A 20,000-nucleotide genomic window follows, 5' to 3' on the forward strand; every position below is an offset into this window, starting at 1 on the left:
ATGCAGACAGACACGCAGACAGACATGCACACAGACAGACACGCACGTAGATGCTTATCTGGCACGTTTAGGAAGAACATCAACACAGACACACACATGAAGACACCCCCACCGCTCCACCACACACACACAGACAGGCAGATGCACAGACAGGCAGGCACAGTGCAGGATACAGATCTCCAGGTTGGAGTCGTGTCTGGGTTGAGGTGTGTGTGTGTGTGTGTGTGTGTCAGACTCCGGGGAGCAAAGGCCAGCAGTGGCTGCCAACATCAGCACAGCGCAAACACCCAGCATGGCCAGCAGAGGGCGATCCAAACCACCTGTGACACAGAAAACACTATCAGAACAGAAGCAGGGAACCATGTGAGAGGAAACCAGTCTGAGGGGTCCAGTAGTGACTCCATAAACCGGCATAAACCAGCATAAACCCAATACTAGACCCAAAGCCCACACACTGCCCCACACCCTCACTCAGAACCATGGTACCCAGTCCTGGGTGATGGTGACCAGAGCCCCCAGTGCAGAGTAGATATTACATACAAACAGAAGACACGCAATGTTCCTTAATTCTTACATTCCTCTGTGTTACACTGAATGTCTGAACGTGTTTAAAGTGAATATGTTGCAATAACATGTGAGTTGATAGTGCTGCATGTACAGCTGCAGGAGCCTCTATGATCAGGGAGTCTTGGACGTGAGGGCAGGGGTTGGACTTAGACTCCTCCCAGGACATGAGGGCGGGGTTTGGACTCAGCTTCCTCCCGGGACGTGAGGGCGGGGTTTCACTGTGCACAAACTTACCACTTAACAACATGGCTAAACAACAACAGATGAATGTCCATTTGTCATATCCTGACCTCCATCTCTCCCTCCATCCAGCACCGTCAGGTTCTCCTCATCCTCACACCTCATCTTCATCGTTACTCCTCCTCCCCACACACTCCTACGTTACTCCTCCTCCCCACACACTCCTACGTTACTCCTCCTCCCCACACACTCCTACATTACTCCCCCTCCCCACACACTCCTACATTACTCCCCCTCCCCACACACTCCTACATTACTCCTCCTCCCCACACACTCCTACGTTACTCCTCCTCCCCACACACTCCTACATTACTCCTCCTCCCCACACACTCCTACATTACTCCTCCTCCCCACACACTCCTACATTACTCCTCCTCCCCACACACTCCTACATTACTCCTCCTTCCCACACACTCCTACATTACTCCTCCTCCCCACACACTCCTACGTTACTCCTCCTCCCCACACACTCCTACGTTACTCCTCCTCCCCACACACTCCTACGTTACTCCTCCTCCCCACACACTCCTACGTTACTCCTCCTCCCCACACACTCCTACGTTACTCCTCCTCCCCACACACTCCTACGTTACTCCTCCTCCCCACACACTCCTACATTACTCCTCCTCCCCACACACTCCTACGTTACTCCTCCTCCCCACACACTCCTACGTTACTCCTCCTCCCCACACACTCCTACATTACTCCTCCTCCCCACACACTCCTACGTTACTCCTCCTCCCCACACACTCCTACGTTACTCCTCCTCCCCACACACTCCTACGTTACTCCCCCTCCCCACACACTCCTACGTTACTCCTCCTCCCCACACTCCTACGTTACTCCTCCTCCCCACACACTCCTACGTTACTCCTCCTCCCCACACACTCCTACGTTACTCCTCCTCCCCACACACTCCTACGTTACTCCTCCTCCCCACACACTCCTACGTTACTCCTCCTCCCCACACACTCCTTCGTTACTCCTCCTCCCCACACACTCTGTTAATGGTCACAATATCGTCCTCCAGCCAATCACAGCCTGCGTGGAGGAGACAGATGCAGTAGAACAGGCTGAGCTGGAGTGAGCTGTGTGTGCATGCACACTCACACACACATGCACGTACGCACACTCACACATACACGCACACCACACACACACACGCTCGCACACGCACGCACGCTCGCTCACGCACACACATATATACACATACACACGATAGCTGCATGTACAGCAGACCCTTCAGTGTTCATCTACACACACACACACACACGCATGCTCACACACACACATATACACATATACACACACACAGGATAGCTGCATGTACAGCAGACCCTTCAGTGTTCATCTACACACGGCCCAGTTTGTTTTCTGGAGCTCTAAAGCTCTCCAGCTGCACTAGTTGAGGAGGAGAGTCACTTCAGACGGATCAGTGCACTAACACAGAATAAAGAGCCCTGCTACCCTAACATACATCTAAACCTACAAAATTATAAACCTATGCCCGTTTACACTGGCCTCACCCTGCCCGTCTCGCTTATAGTGACAGACCTCCAACAAAAACATGGAACTGCTAAACATTTATACTAAAGTGGCAGCTCAACAAAAAACATGTTTCAGGTTTTAGGCAGGAGTGTTCTCTTTTAGTTTGTATCAGATGTGTATGGCAGATAAACCACACAACACCTTCACCTCAGCCTGACCCGTGAGTGCACCAGGGCCCAGTCCCGTACACTCCAGCCGTGTTAACCGTGTAGAAACATGGACCACGCAGACGTTACCGGGCACGTTCAGTGTTCACTCACAAGACCCACCGAACCAGCCCCGGTTAACCGTGTTGACTACAGGGCGGGTACTCTCTACTGTGAACGTGCAGGTCGCAGCAGTCCGCCACACGAAACGGAGGAGCGGTGGTGTGAGCAGGTGGAGGGTGGTGTGAGCAGGTGGAGGGTGGTGTGAGCAGGTGGAGGGTGGTGTGAGGAGGTGGAGGTGGAGGGTCTGGTGAAAGGTGCTGCAGCTGCACCTCCATCTGTCCATGTTCGCCAGGCAGAAACCAGAAGCTGCGGTACCGAGACGAGGATGCGGCGTGACACCCGGACACCAGCTTACACCGAGCGGAAGAACCGGCGGCTCGGTCACCGGTTTCTGCCCGTGAGCGACACCGACACGTCCCCGGTCTCCTCCACCTACAGACACCGACACGTCCCCGGTCTCCTCCACCTACAGACACCGACACGTCCCCGGTCTCCTCCACCTACAGACACTGAGACGGACACACACCGGCCCGGCCCGCCGTGCGGGGGAGGAACCACACCTCAACTCGGGACACTTACCGTCAACGGAGCCGCCGGTTATGCCGCCAACACGTCCTGGTATCACGGCGGTTATATTCGGTGCGACGGTAACGAGGCGACGTGGAGTTTGAGCCCGTGATTTACATACTAGTCCCGCACCAGTCCGCCACCGCCACGCTGCTGGGAACGCACTCTCCAGCTCCTGTTTCCACACGGACACATTTGAGCGACACACAGCCGGGTCATTCTACACAAATGTCCACTGTTCTGTCTCTAGACTTAACAGGGCAGTTGCATTTTAAAACCCCTCAAATTTAGGGATTTATTTACATGTTTAGACAAAGGGCTTTATTTCTTAATGGAAAACATACACTTTATTAACTCAACTGCAGTTATGTGTCCATAGAGGTCCAATATATCACACAAAATATTGAAAAATACAATATTGCAAATAAATATAATAAGATATTTAAAAATACATAATAAATGTGTATGTCCCCTATATTCATGTCACTGGAGTTACTGTATAACAAAAGACTATTATTTAGACATGCTGATGACATCACAGGAAGTAATTTTGCTTCCTCTCTGAAGATCAATGAAGACAGACAGATGGTAATTTCAATGTCATTTTTAAATAAAGTTTATAATCTACCCTAAGATTTCCTTCGAAGCTTCAATGCAAGTCACTGGTGTGCCCTACTTTAATCTTTGGAAAATGAACATAGAATAATAGAAATTGATTAATTTATACATAATTCAGTGAGTAGTTCATGACTGTCAACATGTGGTTTGATTCCCTTTGGCAGGAATTTTGTAAAATTGGTTTGTTATGACAGTTGTCACTGGTGTTACTGTCACTGGTGTTACAATCCTGATGGGTAACTCCAGTGACTATGATGCCCATGTGTAGATAGTCTTTATTCAAAGCTGTTTTTAAGTTGATTTGCATATTATATTATATTTAGATTTTAAGTTAATAACATTTTGTGTTACTGTTAATCCTGCTTTGCACAGCTATGGTTAAGCTGAGTGCAGCTGAGAAGCAGTGTAGGTACAGAGAGTGCAGGGATACTGACCCTCAACACAGAGGAGGTACAGAGAGCGTAGGGATGCTGACCCTCAACACAGAGGAGGTACAGAGAGTGCAGGGATACTGACCCTCAACACAGAGGAGGTACAGAGAGCGTAGGGATACTGACCCTCAACACAGAGGAGGTACAGAGAGCGTAGGGATACTGACCCTCAACACAGAGGAGGTACAGAGAGTGTAGGGATACTGACCCTCAACACAGAGGAGGTACAGAGAGCGTAGGGATACTGACCCTCAACACAGAGTAGGTACAGAGAGTGTAGGGATACTGACCCTCAACACAGAGGAGGTACAGAGAGCGTAGGGATACTGACCCTCAACACAGAGGAGGTACAGAGAGTGTAGGGATACTGACCCTCAACACAGAGGAGGTACAGAGAGCGTAGGGATACTGACCCTCAACACAGAGTAGGTACAGAGAGTGTAGGGATACTGACCCTCAACACAGAGGAGGTACAGAGAGTGTAGGGATACTGACCCTCAACACAGAGGAGGTACAGAGAGCGTAGGGATACTGACCCTCAACACAGAGGAGGTACAGAGAGTGTAGGGATACTGACCCTCAACACAGAGGAGGTACAGAGAGCGTAGGGATACTGACCCTCAACACAGAGTAGGTACAGAGAGTGTAGGGATACTGACCCTCAACACAGAGTAGGTACAGATAGTGTAGGGATGCTGACCCTCAACACAGAGGAGGTACAGAGAGTGTAGGGATACTGACCCTCAACACAGAGGAGGTACAGAGAGTGTAGGGATACTGACCCTCAACACAGAGTAGGTACAGAGAGTGTAGGGATACTGACCCTCAACACAGAGTAGGTACAGAGAGCGTAGGGATACTGACCCTCAACACAGAGTAGGTACAGAGAGTGTAGGGATACTGACACTCAACACAGAGGAGGTACAGAGAGTGTAGGGATACTGACCCTCAACACAGTGTAGGTACAGAGAGTGTAGGGATACTGACCCTCAACACAGAGGAGGTACAGAGAGTGTAGGGATACTGACCCTCAACACAGAGGAGGTACAGAGAGTGTAGGGATACTGACCCTCAACACAGAGTAGGTACAGAGAGTGTAGGGATACTGACCCTAAACACAGAGGAGGTACAGAGAGTGCAGGGATGCTGACCCTCAACACAGGCAGGAATACCTCCAAAAAAGAAGAGAGAGCTACGTCAGAGACATCAAAACAGGAGAGAGGAAGAGAATAAGTGAGCTTACTGAAAGAAGTAAGAGAGTGCAGCACAAGGAATGGAGGGTTCACCAGCAAAGGTGCAGGGCCAGATCTAGGACCAGATCAGATGGACAGAAGCTGTATTATGTGAAAGAGGAGGAGGTTGAGGAGAAGGAGAGCACCTTAAAACCCCTGTGTACCATCAAAGGCACCATGAAGATGCATCAAGTAATCAGCGTCTCTCCAGGACTGATGAAACACAGAGACATCAGCTGTTTGTCAGGCTGCTGATGGTGTGATTGATTGTCCATGCTACTCATTGCAGGAAGTTGTCCTTGTACCAGAATCAGTCCATCATCCCAGCAATCATTTCAGGCCCACTGTCACTGGACCACAGCACTGTGGTCAGTGGTGTGTTGTCCAGTACGATAACACCCTCACCTGGCATCATTCTTCAGGGGGAGGACGTGTGCAAGTCAAATGCATGAACACCAAGAGAATGACCTTGTTGTACTGGTCCAGGGAGGACGTGAACTGGTATAATGATCATGTGCTTCATACCGGAACCCCTGACACTGAATCAGCGCTCAGTTCAGGTTGAAAAGAAAATGTGGGAATTCATCAAGGAGCAGCTAGAGTAATAGAGTAAGAATATTAACATGAATTTATCATAAAAATCATACTGTTATTATCAGTTCACACAAGTTTGTTGAACAAATTTGTTTGTCTCACGTATTGCAACTGAAATTTGTTATTGAAAGTTATAAACTGTTGAAAGTTATTAACTGTTGCATATAGGCCTAATATTTATACTTTATGCTACTTTATACTGAAGTTTTTACTGTTTTTATTGTTCCATGATATCGAAGAAAATAAAGAAGATGCACTCTGCTCCATGTTTTATTTAAAGTGATGTTCTGGCTGTCTAGCTTTCTTCAAACTTACACAACACCAATATCTAATGTCTCTTTATGTTCCCCCCATTAATGAACACCTGGTCACCTGGAGCATCCATTGGCTGATCACCCTTAACGGCTCTGAGCACAAGCAAATTAGTCCTCACTAGGGGTGACCCAGAGTACTTACATTGTATTTATATATGTTTACAGATTGAAATTAAAACACCAGTTCCATAGAACATAAATAACACATTTTGCAAGTAAATTCTCAGAGAAAATGGCAAAAAGCCATTTAGGTATACATTATGTATGTTCTTATAGCCAATTAGTACAGTAATAATGTAGTTTAATATTAAAGCCTAGAAAAAGAAATTTATTTAAGTTTTGCCACATGTCAAAAGTGAACGTTTTTGTAGAATGATGCAGCCCCTCCATCTGCATGTCGCTCCTCCAGAGTAGACAGGTGGTTCAGCTCCACCAGCACGCTCCACCTCCCCCAACACCACCTCCCTCCCTCAACACCACCTCCCTCCCCCAACACCACCTCCCTCCCTCAACACCACCTCCCTCCCTCAACACCACCTCCCTCCCTCAACACCACCTCCCTCAACACCACCTCCCTCCCTCAACACCACCTCCCCCAACACCACCTCCCTCCCCCAACACCACCTCCCTCCCTCAACACCACCTCCCTCCCTCAACACCACCTCCCTCCCCCAACACCACCTCCCTCCCTCAACACCACCTCCCTCCCCCAACACCACCTCCCTCCCTCAACACCACCTCCCTCCCCCAACACCACCTCCCTCCCTCAACACCACCTCCCTCCCTCAACACCACCTCCCTCCTCCAACACCACCTCCCTCAACTCAACACCACCTCCCTCCCTCAACACCACCTCCCTCAACACAAATCTTAAGCTTATAATATCAAAACCCCAGTATGAATTCTGTCAAAACCAGTAGTTTTTTCTTACTATGTAACGTTTATGTAATCAAATAATGTAACAGAATAACAGAATGTGAAGTAATAAATAATGATAAACACATTCACATATGAATAACACCAGAAAAATGCAACTTCAACAAAATAAAATGCATTTTTCAACACAATCCAAGACAAACATGGTGTAGTTAGGAGTGTGTGTGTGTGTGTGTGTGTGGAGACATTCTCCATCCAGAGGGTGCATGGTAGCTCAGGACAGAGCACCACTGATGTTGTGGTCCTGTGTGTTCACACTGAAGTCAGCAGCACGGATATACACAACTCCCACTCGACTGAGACCAGTCAAGGTACAAACCTCATCAGTACTCATGCACATACGGTCAGATTTCATCCTTGCATTTCATCCTTGTACTTGTGACATATGCAATGACAAAGTCACAAATAAATAATAAATAAATCTAATCTAAATACACACACACTGCTCACAGGATACACTACAGTATTGGTCCTGGTCTCAGGGGGTGGCAGATGACAGAGCGTGTCCAACAGAGCGTCAGTCGTCTGTTTGAGGTGCTCAGACAGAAAGAACGCTCTGCACTGGGGGAAGCAGAAAACACACGACCCTGTGAGGGAGCTTCAGATCATTACAAGCACTGAATGCTTTCAACATCAAATAAATGAAAGTAAATTAGTCAAAAAGCTTATAACTACATGGGACAGGAATTACTTATTTCAGAAAATATACATAAAACAATAACAGAAAATGGTAATATTTTACAGTCAAAAATGATAAACAGAAAATGATAATCTTCATCCAACACTTGAACCTCATGTCCACAAAACACTAAAGACATTTTAGGACTTAAATCACCATGTGTGTGTGTGTTACCTCAGTGAGCAGTAGTTTCAGAGTGTGTGTGGTGTGTGTGTATGTGTTACCTCGGTGAGCAGTAGTTTCAGAGTGTGTGTGGTGTGTGTGTTACCTCGGTGAGCAGTAGTTTCAGAGTGTGTGTGGTGTGTGTGTGTGTTTTACCTCGGTAAGCAGTAGTTTCAGAGTGTGTGTGTGTGTGTTACCTCGGTGAGCAGTAGTTTCAGAGTGTGTGTGTGAGTGTGTGTGTTACCTCGGTGAGCAGTAGTTTCAGAGTGTGTGTGGTGTGTGTGTGTGTGTTACCTCAGTGAGCAGTAGTTTCAGAGTGTGTGTGTGTGTGTTACCTCAGTGAGCAGTAGTTTCAGAGTGTGTGTGGTGTGTGTGTTACCTCAGTGAGCAGTAGTTTCAGAGTGTGTGTGGTGTGTGTGTGTGTGTTACCTCAGTGAGCAGTAGTTTCAGAGTGTGTGTGGTGTGTGTGTTACCTCAGTGAGCAGTAGTTTCAGAGTGTGTGTGTGAGTGTGTGTGTTACCTCAGTGAGCAGTAGTTTCAGAGTGTGTGTGGTGTGTGTGTTACCTCAGTGAGCAGTAGTTTCAGAGTGTGTGTGGTGTGTGTGTGTGTGTGTGTTACCTCAGTGAGCAGTAGTTTCAGAGTGTGTGTGGTGTGTGTGTGTGTTACCTCGGTGAGCAGTAGTTTCAGAGTGTGTGTGGTGTGTGTGTGTGTTACCTCGGTGAGCAGTAGTTTCAGAGTGTGTGTGGTGTGTGTGTGTGTGTTACCTCGGTGAGCAGTAGTTTCAGAGTGTGTGTGTGTGAGTGTGTGTGTTACCTCAGTGAGCAGTAGTTTCAGAGTGTGTGTGGTGTGTGTGTGTGTTACCTCGGTGAGCAGTAGTTTCAGAGTGTGTGTGGTGTGTGTGTGTGTTACCTCGGTGAGCAGTAGTTTCAGAGTGTGTGTGGTGTGTGTGTGTGTGTTACCTCAGTGAGCAGTAGTTTCAGAGTGTGTGTGGTGTGTGTGTTACCTCGGTGAGCAGTAGTTTCAGAGTGTGTGTGGTGTGTGTGTGTGTGTTACCTCAGTGAGCAGTAGTTTCAGAGTGTGTGTGGTGTGTGTGTTACCTCGGTGAGCAGTAGTTTCAGAGTGTGTGTGGTGTGTGTGAGTGTGTTACCTCAGTGAGCAGTAGTTTCAGAGTGTGTGTGGTGTGTGTGAGTGTGTTACCTCAGTGAGCAGTAGTTTCAGAATGTGTGTGGTGTGTGTGAGTGTGTTACCTAAGTGAGCAGTAGTTTCAGAGTGTGCGTGGTGTGTGTGTGTGTGTTACCTCAGTGAGCAGTAGTTTCAGAGTGTGTGTGGTGTGTGTGTTACCTCAGTGAGCAGTAGTTTCAGAGTGTGTGTGGTGTGTGTGTGTGTGTTACCTCAGTGAGCAGTAGTTTCAGAGTGTGTGTGGTGTGTGTGTGTGTGTGTTACCTCAGTGAGCAGTAGTTTCAGAGTGTGTGTGGTGTGTGTGTTACCTCAGTGAGCAGTAGTTTCAGAGTGTGTGTGGTGTGTGTGTGTGTGTTACCTCAGTGAGCAGTAGTTTCAGAGTGTGTGTGGTGTGTGTGTGTGTGTTACCTCAGTGAGCAGTAGTTTCAGAGTGTGTGTGGTGTGTGTGAGTGTGTTACCTCAGTGAGCAGTAGTTTCAGAGTGTGTGTGGTGTGTGTGAGTGTGTTACCTCAGTGAGCAGTAGTTTCAGAGTGTGTGTGGTGTGTGTGTGTTTGTTACCTCAGTGAGCAGTAGTTTCAGAGTGTGTGTGGTGTGTGTGTGTGTGTTACCTCAGTGAGCAGTAGTTTCAGAGTGTGTGTGGTGTGTGTGTGTGTGTTACCTCAGTGAGCAGTAGTTTCAGAGTGTGTGTGGTGTGTGTGTGTGTGTTACCTCAGTGAGCAGTAGTTTCAGAGTGTGTGTGGTGTGTGTCTGTGTGTTACCTCAGTGAGCAGTAGTTTCAGAGTGTGTGTGGTGTGCGTGTGTGTGTTACCTCAGTGAGCAGTAGTTTCAGAGTGTGTGTGGTGTGTGTGTGTGTGTGTTACCTCAGTGAGCAGTAGTTTCAGAGTGTGTGTGGTGTGTGTGTGTGTGTGTTACCTCAGTGAGCAGTAGTTTCAGAGTGTGTGTGGTGTGTGTGTGTGTTACCTCAGTGAGCAGTAGTTTCAGAGTGTGTGTGGTGTGTGTGTGTTTTACCTCGGTGAGCAGTAGTTTCAGAGTGTGTGTGGTGTGTGTGTGTGTGTTACCTCAGTGAGCAGTAGTTTCAGAGTGTGTGTGGTGTGTGTGTGTGTGTTACCTCAGTGAGCAGTAGTTTCAGAGTGTGTGTGGTGTGTGTGTGTGTGTTACCTCGGTGAGCAGTAGTTTCAGAGTGTGTGTGGTGTGTGTGTGTGTTACCTCGGTGAGCAGTAGTTTCAGAGTGTGTGTGGTGTGTGTGTGGTGTGTGTGTGTTACCTCGGTGAGCAGTAGTTTCAGAGTGTGTGTGGTGTGTGTGTGTGTTACCTCGGTGAGCAGTAGTTTCAGAGTGTGTGTGGTGTGTGTGTGGTGTGTGTGTGTTACCTCGGTGAGCAGTAGTTTCAGAGTGTGTGTGGTGTGTGTGTGTGTTACCTCGGTGAGCAGTAGTTTCAGAGTGTGTGTGGTGTGTGTGTGTGTTACCTCGGTGAGCAGTAGTTTCAGAGTGTGTGTGGTGTGTGTGTGTGTGTTACCTCAGTGAGCAGTAGTTTCAGAGTGTGTGTGGTGTGTGTGTGTGTTACCTCGGTGAGCAGTAGTTTCAGAGTGTGTGTGGTGTGTGTGTGTGTGTTACCTCAGTGAGCAGTAGTTTCAGAGTGTGTGTGGTGTGTGTGTGTGTGTTACCTCAGTGAGCAGTAGTTTCAGAGTGTGTGTGGTGTGTGTGTGTGTGTTACCTCAGTGAGCAGTAGTTTCAGAGTGTGTGTGGTGTGTGTGTGTGTGTTACCTCAGTGAGCAGTAGTTTCAGAGTGTGTGTGGTATCTTCTCCCAGTTCCTGCAGTCCTCTCCTCTCAGCAGCTTCACACACCCATGAAACATCTGACTCCCACTGTATTTCACCTTCAGACCAGCGAACTAGCTACACACACACACACACACACACACACACACACACACACACACACACACACACACACACACACACACACACACACACACACACACACACACACACACACACACACATATCTTGGGAGACTCAACACCAGGCCGATGGAGCACTTTGGTGGAGGCTCAACACCAGGCACGATACTACTTACTAACAATACTAACTCTAACAAATGTTGACACATCGGTGTATACACTGTGTGTGTGTGCTTATCTGTGTGAGTGAGCGAGAGAGGTAGAGTGAGAGAGAGAGAGAGAGAGAGAGAGAGAGAGAGAGAGAGAGAGAGAGAGAGAGAGAGAGAGAGAGAGAGAGAGAGAGAGTGAGGACCTACTGCTCAGCTCTGGGTAGCAGTATGGTAGACTACGCCATAACAGATCTGGACCTGACCTTCTTGAGAGCATTCACAAACCATTAACACCACTATCTGACCACAGTCAAACCATTAACACCACTATCTGACCACAGTGAAGCTATTAACACCACTATCTGACCACAGTCAAACCACTAACACCACTATCTGACCACAGTCAAACCATTAACACCACTATCTGACCACAGTCAAACCATTAACACCACTATCTGACCACAGTCAAATCATTAACACCACTATCTTACCACAGTCAAATCATTAACACCACTATCTGACCACAGTCAAACCATTAACACCATTATCTGACCACAGTCACGTTACACTGTATTGGCTTGCTCATTAGGGATCTGGACCCATACGATTGTAAAGCTGCTTTGTGACAACGTGTGTTGTGAAAAGCGCTATATAAATAAATTTGACTTTGACTTTGTATCTAAACAGAACAGTCACAAATTACAAATGGCAAAAATATCCAGCCAAATGCGCAAACTCAAACAACCCAGATGGGCTCAGAACAGCAATGAAAAGAGTCTCCACGCTACCAACAGCCAAGAAAATCAAACCCTTCTTAGCTCATTTCTGTTTGGCTGTGGAATGATAATATATCATTTATTTATGATAATATATCCCGACAGGATCGTTGCAGCAAATTCTGGGCCCTATACACTCTCAATGTCAGTGGGCCCCTATAAATGCCAATAAATGAGGCACATGAGCAAAATGGGCCTCTCTCCCTACTCGGGCCCTGGGTAGTCAGGTCCACTCCCCCCCTACCACTACCACGCCCATGTATCCTGATACAGCTGACCATTAAAAATAACACATTTATTAGCACTGATTCAAAGAAATGGTTTGATCAGGACTGCAAAAGAAAGAGAAAAGAAGTTAGAAACATATCCAATCAGAAACAATGAACCACACAATCAAGAACTGTACATAAAATACTTAAAGAATACAAACATATACTGAAAACAAAAAAATACAAATACTTCATGGGTTAAAGCAAAACATTTTCATTTGACTGAACATTTTTCCTAGCAAAAGACAATGCCAGCAATTATTGAAAATGTTTAGGTCTTTTGCCTAATTCTACACAATAAACACATTTATGAAGTATATTTATCTAAACAGCCTGTGTAAGCAGAGAAGATAGAATCTATGAACACCTAAGCAATAAATGTACATAAATGTTTATATAATGGAGTTATCTGGGGTCCTCCTCCAGAAAATTATTTAAAGATCAAGTCAAATTTAGTGAATCCTGGTGAGTTTTAAAAGGTATGAAGCTTTCTTGTTTTTATCAGATTCACTATCGCAAAAACATAAGCCGTAAGATGACCTGCTTTAAGTAGATATGTTAAAAAAATTTTAATTTAATAAAAATTTAATTTTATCCAAATTAAATCACATCACTGCATAGAGCCTTTAAATACAAACAGAACAACACCATCCATGTTATAATTGGTTAGAAATACAAAGTTATGATATTTTAAATGGAAGAAAAATGCGCATTTTTTCTCTGACTGTATTAAAGTTAAACACCAAACACCAAGTTCCGTTTATGACGCAGAGCACTTAAGTCCAAACTAAGCTTTAAACAGTAAATGGAAGATGTGTTGAACCACGAAAAATCGTAACTCGGGAACCTCGTAACCTCGATTGAATCGGAGCATTAATGTCTTCGGCACGACCAAACAAGTTGAAAACATAAACTGACCAAAACAAACTGGACTTAAGGCTGGAGGGAGGTCACTTTTCTACATACTGTCCTAAAATCAGAAGGTGGGATGACCCGCAAGTCAGTCAAGTGACACCGCCGTCATCCACCCAGCACTGATGATCCAGTGAGAGGATCATATTTCAGCCTCAAAACAGATAGCACGCGCGTGTGGTTTATTATTATGATTTGACAGATTTTTTCCCCAAAAAGTTCAAATGACGGAAATCTGTTGTGGTGACGGAGAACTATAACCCATTAAATATATGCAAAAACAAATAAATGACTTGGAAAATTCACTCAACTCTAAACTCATTCTGGGACAACTGGAAATCACTAAACAAGAGGAAAAAAGATGATATATCAATAAAAAACAGCATCATACGAAGACACCACTTTGAAAACGTATATAATAGTTCAGTGATTAATCTAGAATAATAACATGTATCTGAAAAAAAGGAACTCTTGAAAGAACAATTAAGAATTATTGGACTTCCTTATCACAAAGGAAGACTTAGAAAATAAACTCAAAAGTGTCCAACCCAAAAAAGCCTGTGGTACAGACGGCATCCTAAATGAAATGCTGAACAATACAGACTATAAATTCAAATTGGCGATTTTAAAACGTTTTAATCTCATCTTAAATGTAGGCCAATTCCCAACAGTGTGGAACGAAGGACTCATATCTCAGTTAGGAGGAGTGAGACAAGGCTGCAGTCTGAGCCCAACTCTGTTTCATACGTATATTAATGAACTGACTGAAGTTGATCATGCTGGTGAAATCCCGCCTCTCTATGGGAGATGCCACAGTTAAATGCCTCCTGTATGCAGATGATCTCATCCTGCTGTCCCCCACCAGAGGGGCTACAGCAAAGTTTAGACATATTGAAAACATTTTGTGAAAATTGTGAAAAACACACCACACACAGTCTAAAATTTGAAATACCAATTAAAATTTGGCTTAAATTATTCAAATCAGTAATTGAACCAATTGTATAATATAGCAGTGAGGTTTCAGGACCCCTGAAAAATGACGATTTCATAAATAGGGATAAACATCCAATGAAAACCCTGCATACAGACTTCTGAAAAAAAAATCCTACATGTATAGAGAAAACCAAATCAATCAATCAATCAAATTTTATTTATATAGCACTTTTTACAACAGTTGTTGTCACAAAGCAGCTTTACAAGTGCCGAGTCCTAGCCCCCAGTGAGCAAGCCAAGGGCGACAGTGGCAAGGAAAAACTCCCTAGTTTTTTTGCATGAGGAAGAAACATTGAGAGGAACCAAGACTCGGGGGGAACCCATCCTCCTCTGGCTGAAAACCCCAAATAAATGCCTGCAGAGCTGAATTGGGACAATATGTACTTATATTAAATATTCATACAAGAGCATTTTTGGAAACAAATCAAATCTAGTAACCCCCAGTCAGGAACTGAACATGGAGGGGTTTCCCCTCAGTCAGCTGGTCTTGAGGCTCAGTGACCTAAAACACCATCACGGACAAAAATCACCCTGTACACACACTCACTCAAAACACCATCACAGACAATAATCACCCTGTCTACACACTCACTCAAAACACCATCACAGACAATAATCACCCTGTCTACACACTCACTCAAAACACCATTACAGACAATAATCACCCTGTCCACACACTCACTCAAAACACCACCACAGACAATAATCACCCTGTACACACACTCACTCAAAACACCATCATGGACAATAATCACCCTGTCTACACACTCACCCAAAACACCAGACCCACTCAAATTATCACCAACCAAAAACTAAATTACATCACCTACTGGACTGAAACTACACAACACAAAATCACCATAAATCGAGACTACACATTGGCAACCTACCTGACAATCAAAAACAAGAAACTGAGGAAGACATTGATAATGTAGACACAGTTAGCACAGTCTGGCCATTGAAACTGGCCGGCACAGACAGAGCTGGTTACACAGAGAGCCCAGACTGTGTTCTCACTGTGATCTCTCAGTGGTGGAGACAGAGCTGGTTACACAGAGAGACCAGACTGTGTTCCCACTGTGATCTCTCAGTGGTGCAGACAGAGCTGGTTACACAGAGAGACCAGACTGTGTTCTCACTGTGAGCTCTCAGTGGTGGAGACAGAGCTGGTTACACAGAGAGACCAGACTGTGTTCCCACTGTGAGCTCTCAGTGGAGGAGACAGAGCTGGTTACACAGAGAGACCAGACTGTGTTCTCCTTGTGTAGAGAGGGGTAGAGACGTAGATGGGTAGAGAGGGGTAGAGGGGTATAGAGGTAGAGAGGGATAGAGGGGTACAGAGGGAGAGGGGTATAGAGGGAGAGGGGTAGAGGGGTATAGAGGTAGAGGGGTATAGAGATAGAGGGGTAGAGGGGTATAGAGGTAGAGGGGTATAGAGATAGAGGGGTAGAGGGGTATAGAGGTAGAGGGGTATAGAGGTATAGAGATAGAGGGGTATAGAGATAGAGGGGTAGAGGGGTATAGAGGTAGAGGGGTATAGAGATAGAGGAGTAGAGGGGTATAGAGGGAGAGGGGTAGAGGGGTATAGAGGTAGAGGGGTATAGAGGTAGAGGGATATAGAGGGAGAGGGATATAGAGGGAGAGGGGTATAGAGGGAGAGGGGTATAGAGGTAGAGGGGTATAGAGGGAGAGGGGTAGAGGGGTATAGAGGTAGAGGGGTATAGAGGTAGAAGGGTATAGAGGTAGAGGGGTAGAGAGGTAGAGGGGTAGAAAGGTAGAGGGGTAGAAAGGTAGAGGGGTATAGAGGTAGAGGGGTAGAGAGGGGCATAGACGTAGAGGGGTATAGAGATAGAGGGGTATAGAGATAGAGGGGTGTAGAGGTAGAGGGGTGTAGAGGTAGAGGGGTATAGAGGTAGAGGGGTATAGATATAGAGGGGTATAGAGATAGAGGGGTGTAGAGATAGAGGGGTGTAGAGGGGTATAGAGATAGAGGGGTATAGAGGGGTATAGAGATAGAGGGGTGTAGAGGTAGAGGGGTATAGAGATAGAGGGGTGTAGAGGTAGAGGGGTATAGAGGTAGAGGGGTATAGAGGGGTATAGAGATAGAGGGGTATAGAGGTAGAGGGGTATAGAGATAGAGGGGTATAGAGGGGTATAAAGATAGAGGGGTATAGAGATAGAGGGGTGTAGAGGTAGAGGGGTGTAGAGGTAGAGGGGTGTAGAGGGGTATAGAGATAGAGGGGTATAGAGGGGTATAGAGATAGAGGGGCGTAGAGGTAGAGGGGTATAGAGATAGAGGGCTGTAGAGGTAGAGGGGTATAGAGGTAGAGGGGTGTAGAGGTAGAGGGGTATAGAGATAGAGGGGTGTAGAGGTAGAGGGGTATAGAGATAGAGGGGTGTAGAGGTAGAGGGGTATAGAGGTAGAGGGGTATAGAGATAGAGGGGTGTAGGGTATAGAGATAGAGGGGTGTAGAGGTAGAGGGGTGTAGGGTATAGAGATAGAGGGGTGTAGAGATAGAGGGGTATAGAGGTAGAGGGGTGTAGAGGTAGAGGGGTGTAGAGGTAGAGGGGTATAGAGATAGAGGGGTGTAGAGGTAGAGGGGTATAGAGGTAGAGGGGTGTAGAGGTAGAGGGGTATAGAGGGGTATAGAGGTAGAGGGGTAGAGAGGGGTATAGAGGTAGAGGGGTATAGAGATAGAGGGGTATAGAGGTAGAGGGGTATAGAGATAGAGGGGTATAGAGGTAGAGGGGTATAGAGATAGAGGGGTATAGAGGTAGAGGGGTATAGAGATAGAGGGAAGGGTGCTCTCACCAGTGTCAGTAAGCTGAGAGTGGCTGGGTGCAGTGTGAGACTCTCCCCTGAGCTGAGTAGAGAGTAGAGCAGGAAACGATTCCACGGCTGACACACCACATGCTGGACTACACACACACACACACACACACACACACACACACACACATGCAAACACATCATGCACACACATAATGCACGCATACGCATGCGATACTATAAACACACAAGCACATACACACCTAGAGCTGGCCTTCTTCTGTGCAAAAAGCCAAGCAGTGATCTCAGACAGTTCACAGACACACTGAGCAGCATCCCCTGCTTCTACACACACACACACACACACACACACACACACACACACACACACACACACACACACACAATAGTATTAGTAATGCAATAGCCTTCAACAAAACACTGGAGATGGCAGAAACAGACAGCAATTCAATGTGTATGTGTGTGTGCAAGCATGTGTGTGTGTACGAACGCGTGTGTCGGTATGTGTCTGCGTGTGTGTGTGTGTGTGTGTATGTGAGCGTGCCTGTTTGTCCGTGTGTGCGAGTTTGTGTCTGTGTGTGCGAGCGCACGCATGTGTGTGTGGGAGTACATGCGTGTGTGTGTGCACATGTGTGTGCGTGTACGTGTGTGTGTGTGTGCGCGAGCGTGCGCATGTGTGTGTGTGTGGGAGTGCATGCGTGTGTGTGCACGTATGCATGTGTGTGTGGGAGTACATGCGTGTGCGTGTGCACATGTGTGTGCGTGTACGTGTGTGTGTGTGCGCGAGCGTGCGCATGTGTGTGTGTGCACGTGTGTGTGTGCACGTGTGTGTGTGTGTGTGTGCCTGCAATAGTAAACTCTGAAGGGCTGAGAGTAGGCAGGCAGTTCCACTGTAACCCAGTGGATATAGAGCTCCATCTAGAGGTGTCAGGGGGCGCTGCAGGCCACACTCTGACACACACACCACCGCAGAGGAGAAGTCAACGTCCAACATGGTCTGAACCAACTGAACACTACACACTACAGAGAGAGAGAGAGAGAGAGAGAGAGAGAGAGAGAGAGAGAGAAAGAGGGGGGTAGGGAGAAAGAGAGGCAGTATACAAATATTTATGTTGCCTATTGTAATGTGTCCAGCATGAAGACTGACCTCAATCTACTGCCGTCTATCTTATTCTAACCACTATACTGAAAATCCTTGATCGAGATGGCAATCCCATAATGCAGTGCAACGATGAGGTCTGAGATATGAGAGTGTAATATTCAGTTTTTTACATAAAGGAGTATTATAATAATAATAATAATAATAATAATAATAATAATAATAATAATAATAATCTTTATTTGTATAGCACATTTCACACATACATGCAACTCAAAGTGCTTTAGTGCTTTACAGGATAAATAATAAAAGAAACATTAAAAGGAAGACAAAAGTAAAATATTAAGAAATTAAGATAAAAAGGAAACAAACAATAAAATGTAATAAAGTGAATAAAGTAAATAAGATGGAAAAGAGTTAGAGTTTCTTAACTAAAAGCAGATCTAAACAGGAAGGTTTTGAGACTCTTCTTGAAGCTGTGCAGGGATGAAATGTTTCTGAGCTCTTCAGGAAGAGAGTTTCAGAGCTTTGGGCTTTTAGGAATCACCAGTAGATTACTGTTTGAAGACCTGAGAGACCTGACTCAAACATATCTAACTGTCATTTCACTGAAGTAAAGAGGAGCAAGACATTTCAAAACCATGACTAGAACCTTAAAATCTATTGTAAAGCTGACAGGTAACCAGTGCAGTGAGTGGAGTGCAGGTGTAATATGATCTCTCTCAGCAGGAGAGAGCATATCTCGGACCTTAGCGATGTTTCGGAGGTGAAAATATGCATGTACTTGCATGTAGTCATGATTTGTGATTTGAAGCTGAGTTCATTCTCAAAGGTGACGCCCAGGTTCTTAACACATTATCTGGCATTCATATTCATTTGATTTAAATAAGTCTGGACATCATTCCTTTGTGAATCACTGCCAAGAACTAGAACCTCTGTCTTCTCTTTATTTAATTGTAGAAAATTGTCAGACATCCATGTCTGTACATCATCTATGCAGTCAAACAGTGAGCAAATTGATTTTAGGGCTTTAGGTTCTAGAGAAATCTAAAGTTGAGTGTCATCTGCATATTGATGATAACTAATACCATGTTTATTAATGATATGTGGTAATGGAAGCATATATAGGTTGAATAGTAACGGCCCAAGAATTGATCCTTGAGGGACGCCACAAGTTATTTTTTGACGTGTGGAAGAAGAGGTACCTAATGCTACATAGTAATCACGCCCAGTTAGATACGACCTAAACCAGTCTAAGACTAAGCCACTAAGGCCTACCCAGCTCTGTAGTCAATCAAGAAGTATTTCATGATCAACGGTGTCAAAAGCGGCGCTTAAATCTAGCAGAAAAAGGACTGAGTTTTCCTGCATCCTTATTCAATCTCAAGTCATTTACAACCTTAACTAGGGCTGTTTCAGTGCTGTGGAGAACTCTGAAACCAGACTGAAAAGTGTCATTTATCTGATTTACTTTGACATAATCTTTAAACTGGATTGACACAACTTTTTCAATGATTTTGCTAAGAAAAGAAAGGTTAGATATAGGTCGATAATTATTGAGAATTGTGGGATCAAGATTTCTGTTCTTTAATAGTGGTTTAACCACTGCAGTTTTAAGAATATTAGGGAATTCTCCCAGTTGCAGAGACTGATTAACAATCGTTAGAACTTCATTAACGAATGAACTCAGAACCTGCTTGAAAAAGCATGTTGGTAAAGGGTCCAGTTCACATGTAGAGGATTTTTGTGATGAAATCACATCAAGTAGTGTTAGCATGTCAACTCCTTGGAAATAATGAAATGTGATTTAGGATGGTAGATGTCACAGGTCATTGT

General features: G+C 45.5%; 2 protein-coding genes across 5 annotated transcripts in view; both read right to left on the minus strand.

Annotated features, from left to right (window-relative positions):
* The window catches only part of ccdc134 (coiled-coil domain containing 134), a 10,759-nt gene extending 7,438 nt beyond the window's left edge, over positions 1-3,321 (minus strand). Inside the window, exons 1-2 of the mRNA XM_077010333.1 lie at positions 3,144-3,321; positions 174-320 (exon numbers count right to left, since the gene is read on the minus strand). Coding sequence (XP_076866448.1) covers positions 174-294 — 121 coding nt within the window. The 5' untranslated portion in view covers positions 295-320; positions 3,144-3,321. The remainder of the gene's footprint in view (positions 1-173; positions 321-3,143) is intronic.
* Positions 3,322-7,235: 3,914 nt separating this feature from the next.
* The window catches only part of mei1 (meiotic double-stranded break formation protein 1), a 36,770-nt gene continuing 24,005 nt past the window's right edge, over positions 7,236-20,000 (minus strand). For 3 of the 4 annotated variants that reach the window (XM_077010328.1, XM_077010326.1, XM_077010327.1), the window contains 6 exons: positions 17,910-18,085; positions 17,308-17,389; positions 17,087-17,193; positions 11,039-11,170; positions 7,714-7,817; positions 7,236-7,552 (listed from right to left, as the gene is read on the minus strand). In XM_077010328.1, the coding sequence (XP_076866443.1) occupies positions 7,471-7,552; positions 7,714-7,817; positions 11,039-11,170; positions 17,087-17,193; positions 17,308-17,389; positions 17,910-18,085 (683 nt within the window). In that variant the 3' untranslated portion in view covers positions 7,236-7,470. Of the gene's footprint in view, positions 7,553-7,713; positions 7,818-11,038; positions 11,171-17,086; positions 17,194-17,307; positions 17,390-17,909; positions 18,086-20,000 lie in introns of those variants that run through there. The other variant, XM_077010329.1, reaches the window with a different exon arrangement.

Source organism: Brachyhypopomus gauderio, chromosome 6 (assembly GCF_052324685.1).
Source record: "Brachyhypopomus gauderio isolate BG-103 chromosome 6, BGAUD_0.2, whole genome shotgun sequence".
In the NCBI taxonomy this organism is placed as follows: Eukaryota; Metazoa; Chordata; class Actinopteri; order Gymnotiformes; family Hypopomidae; genus Brachyhypopomus; species Brachyhypopomus gauderio.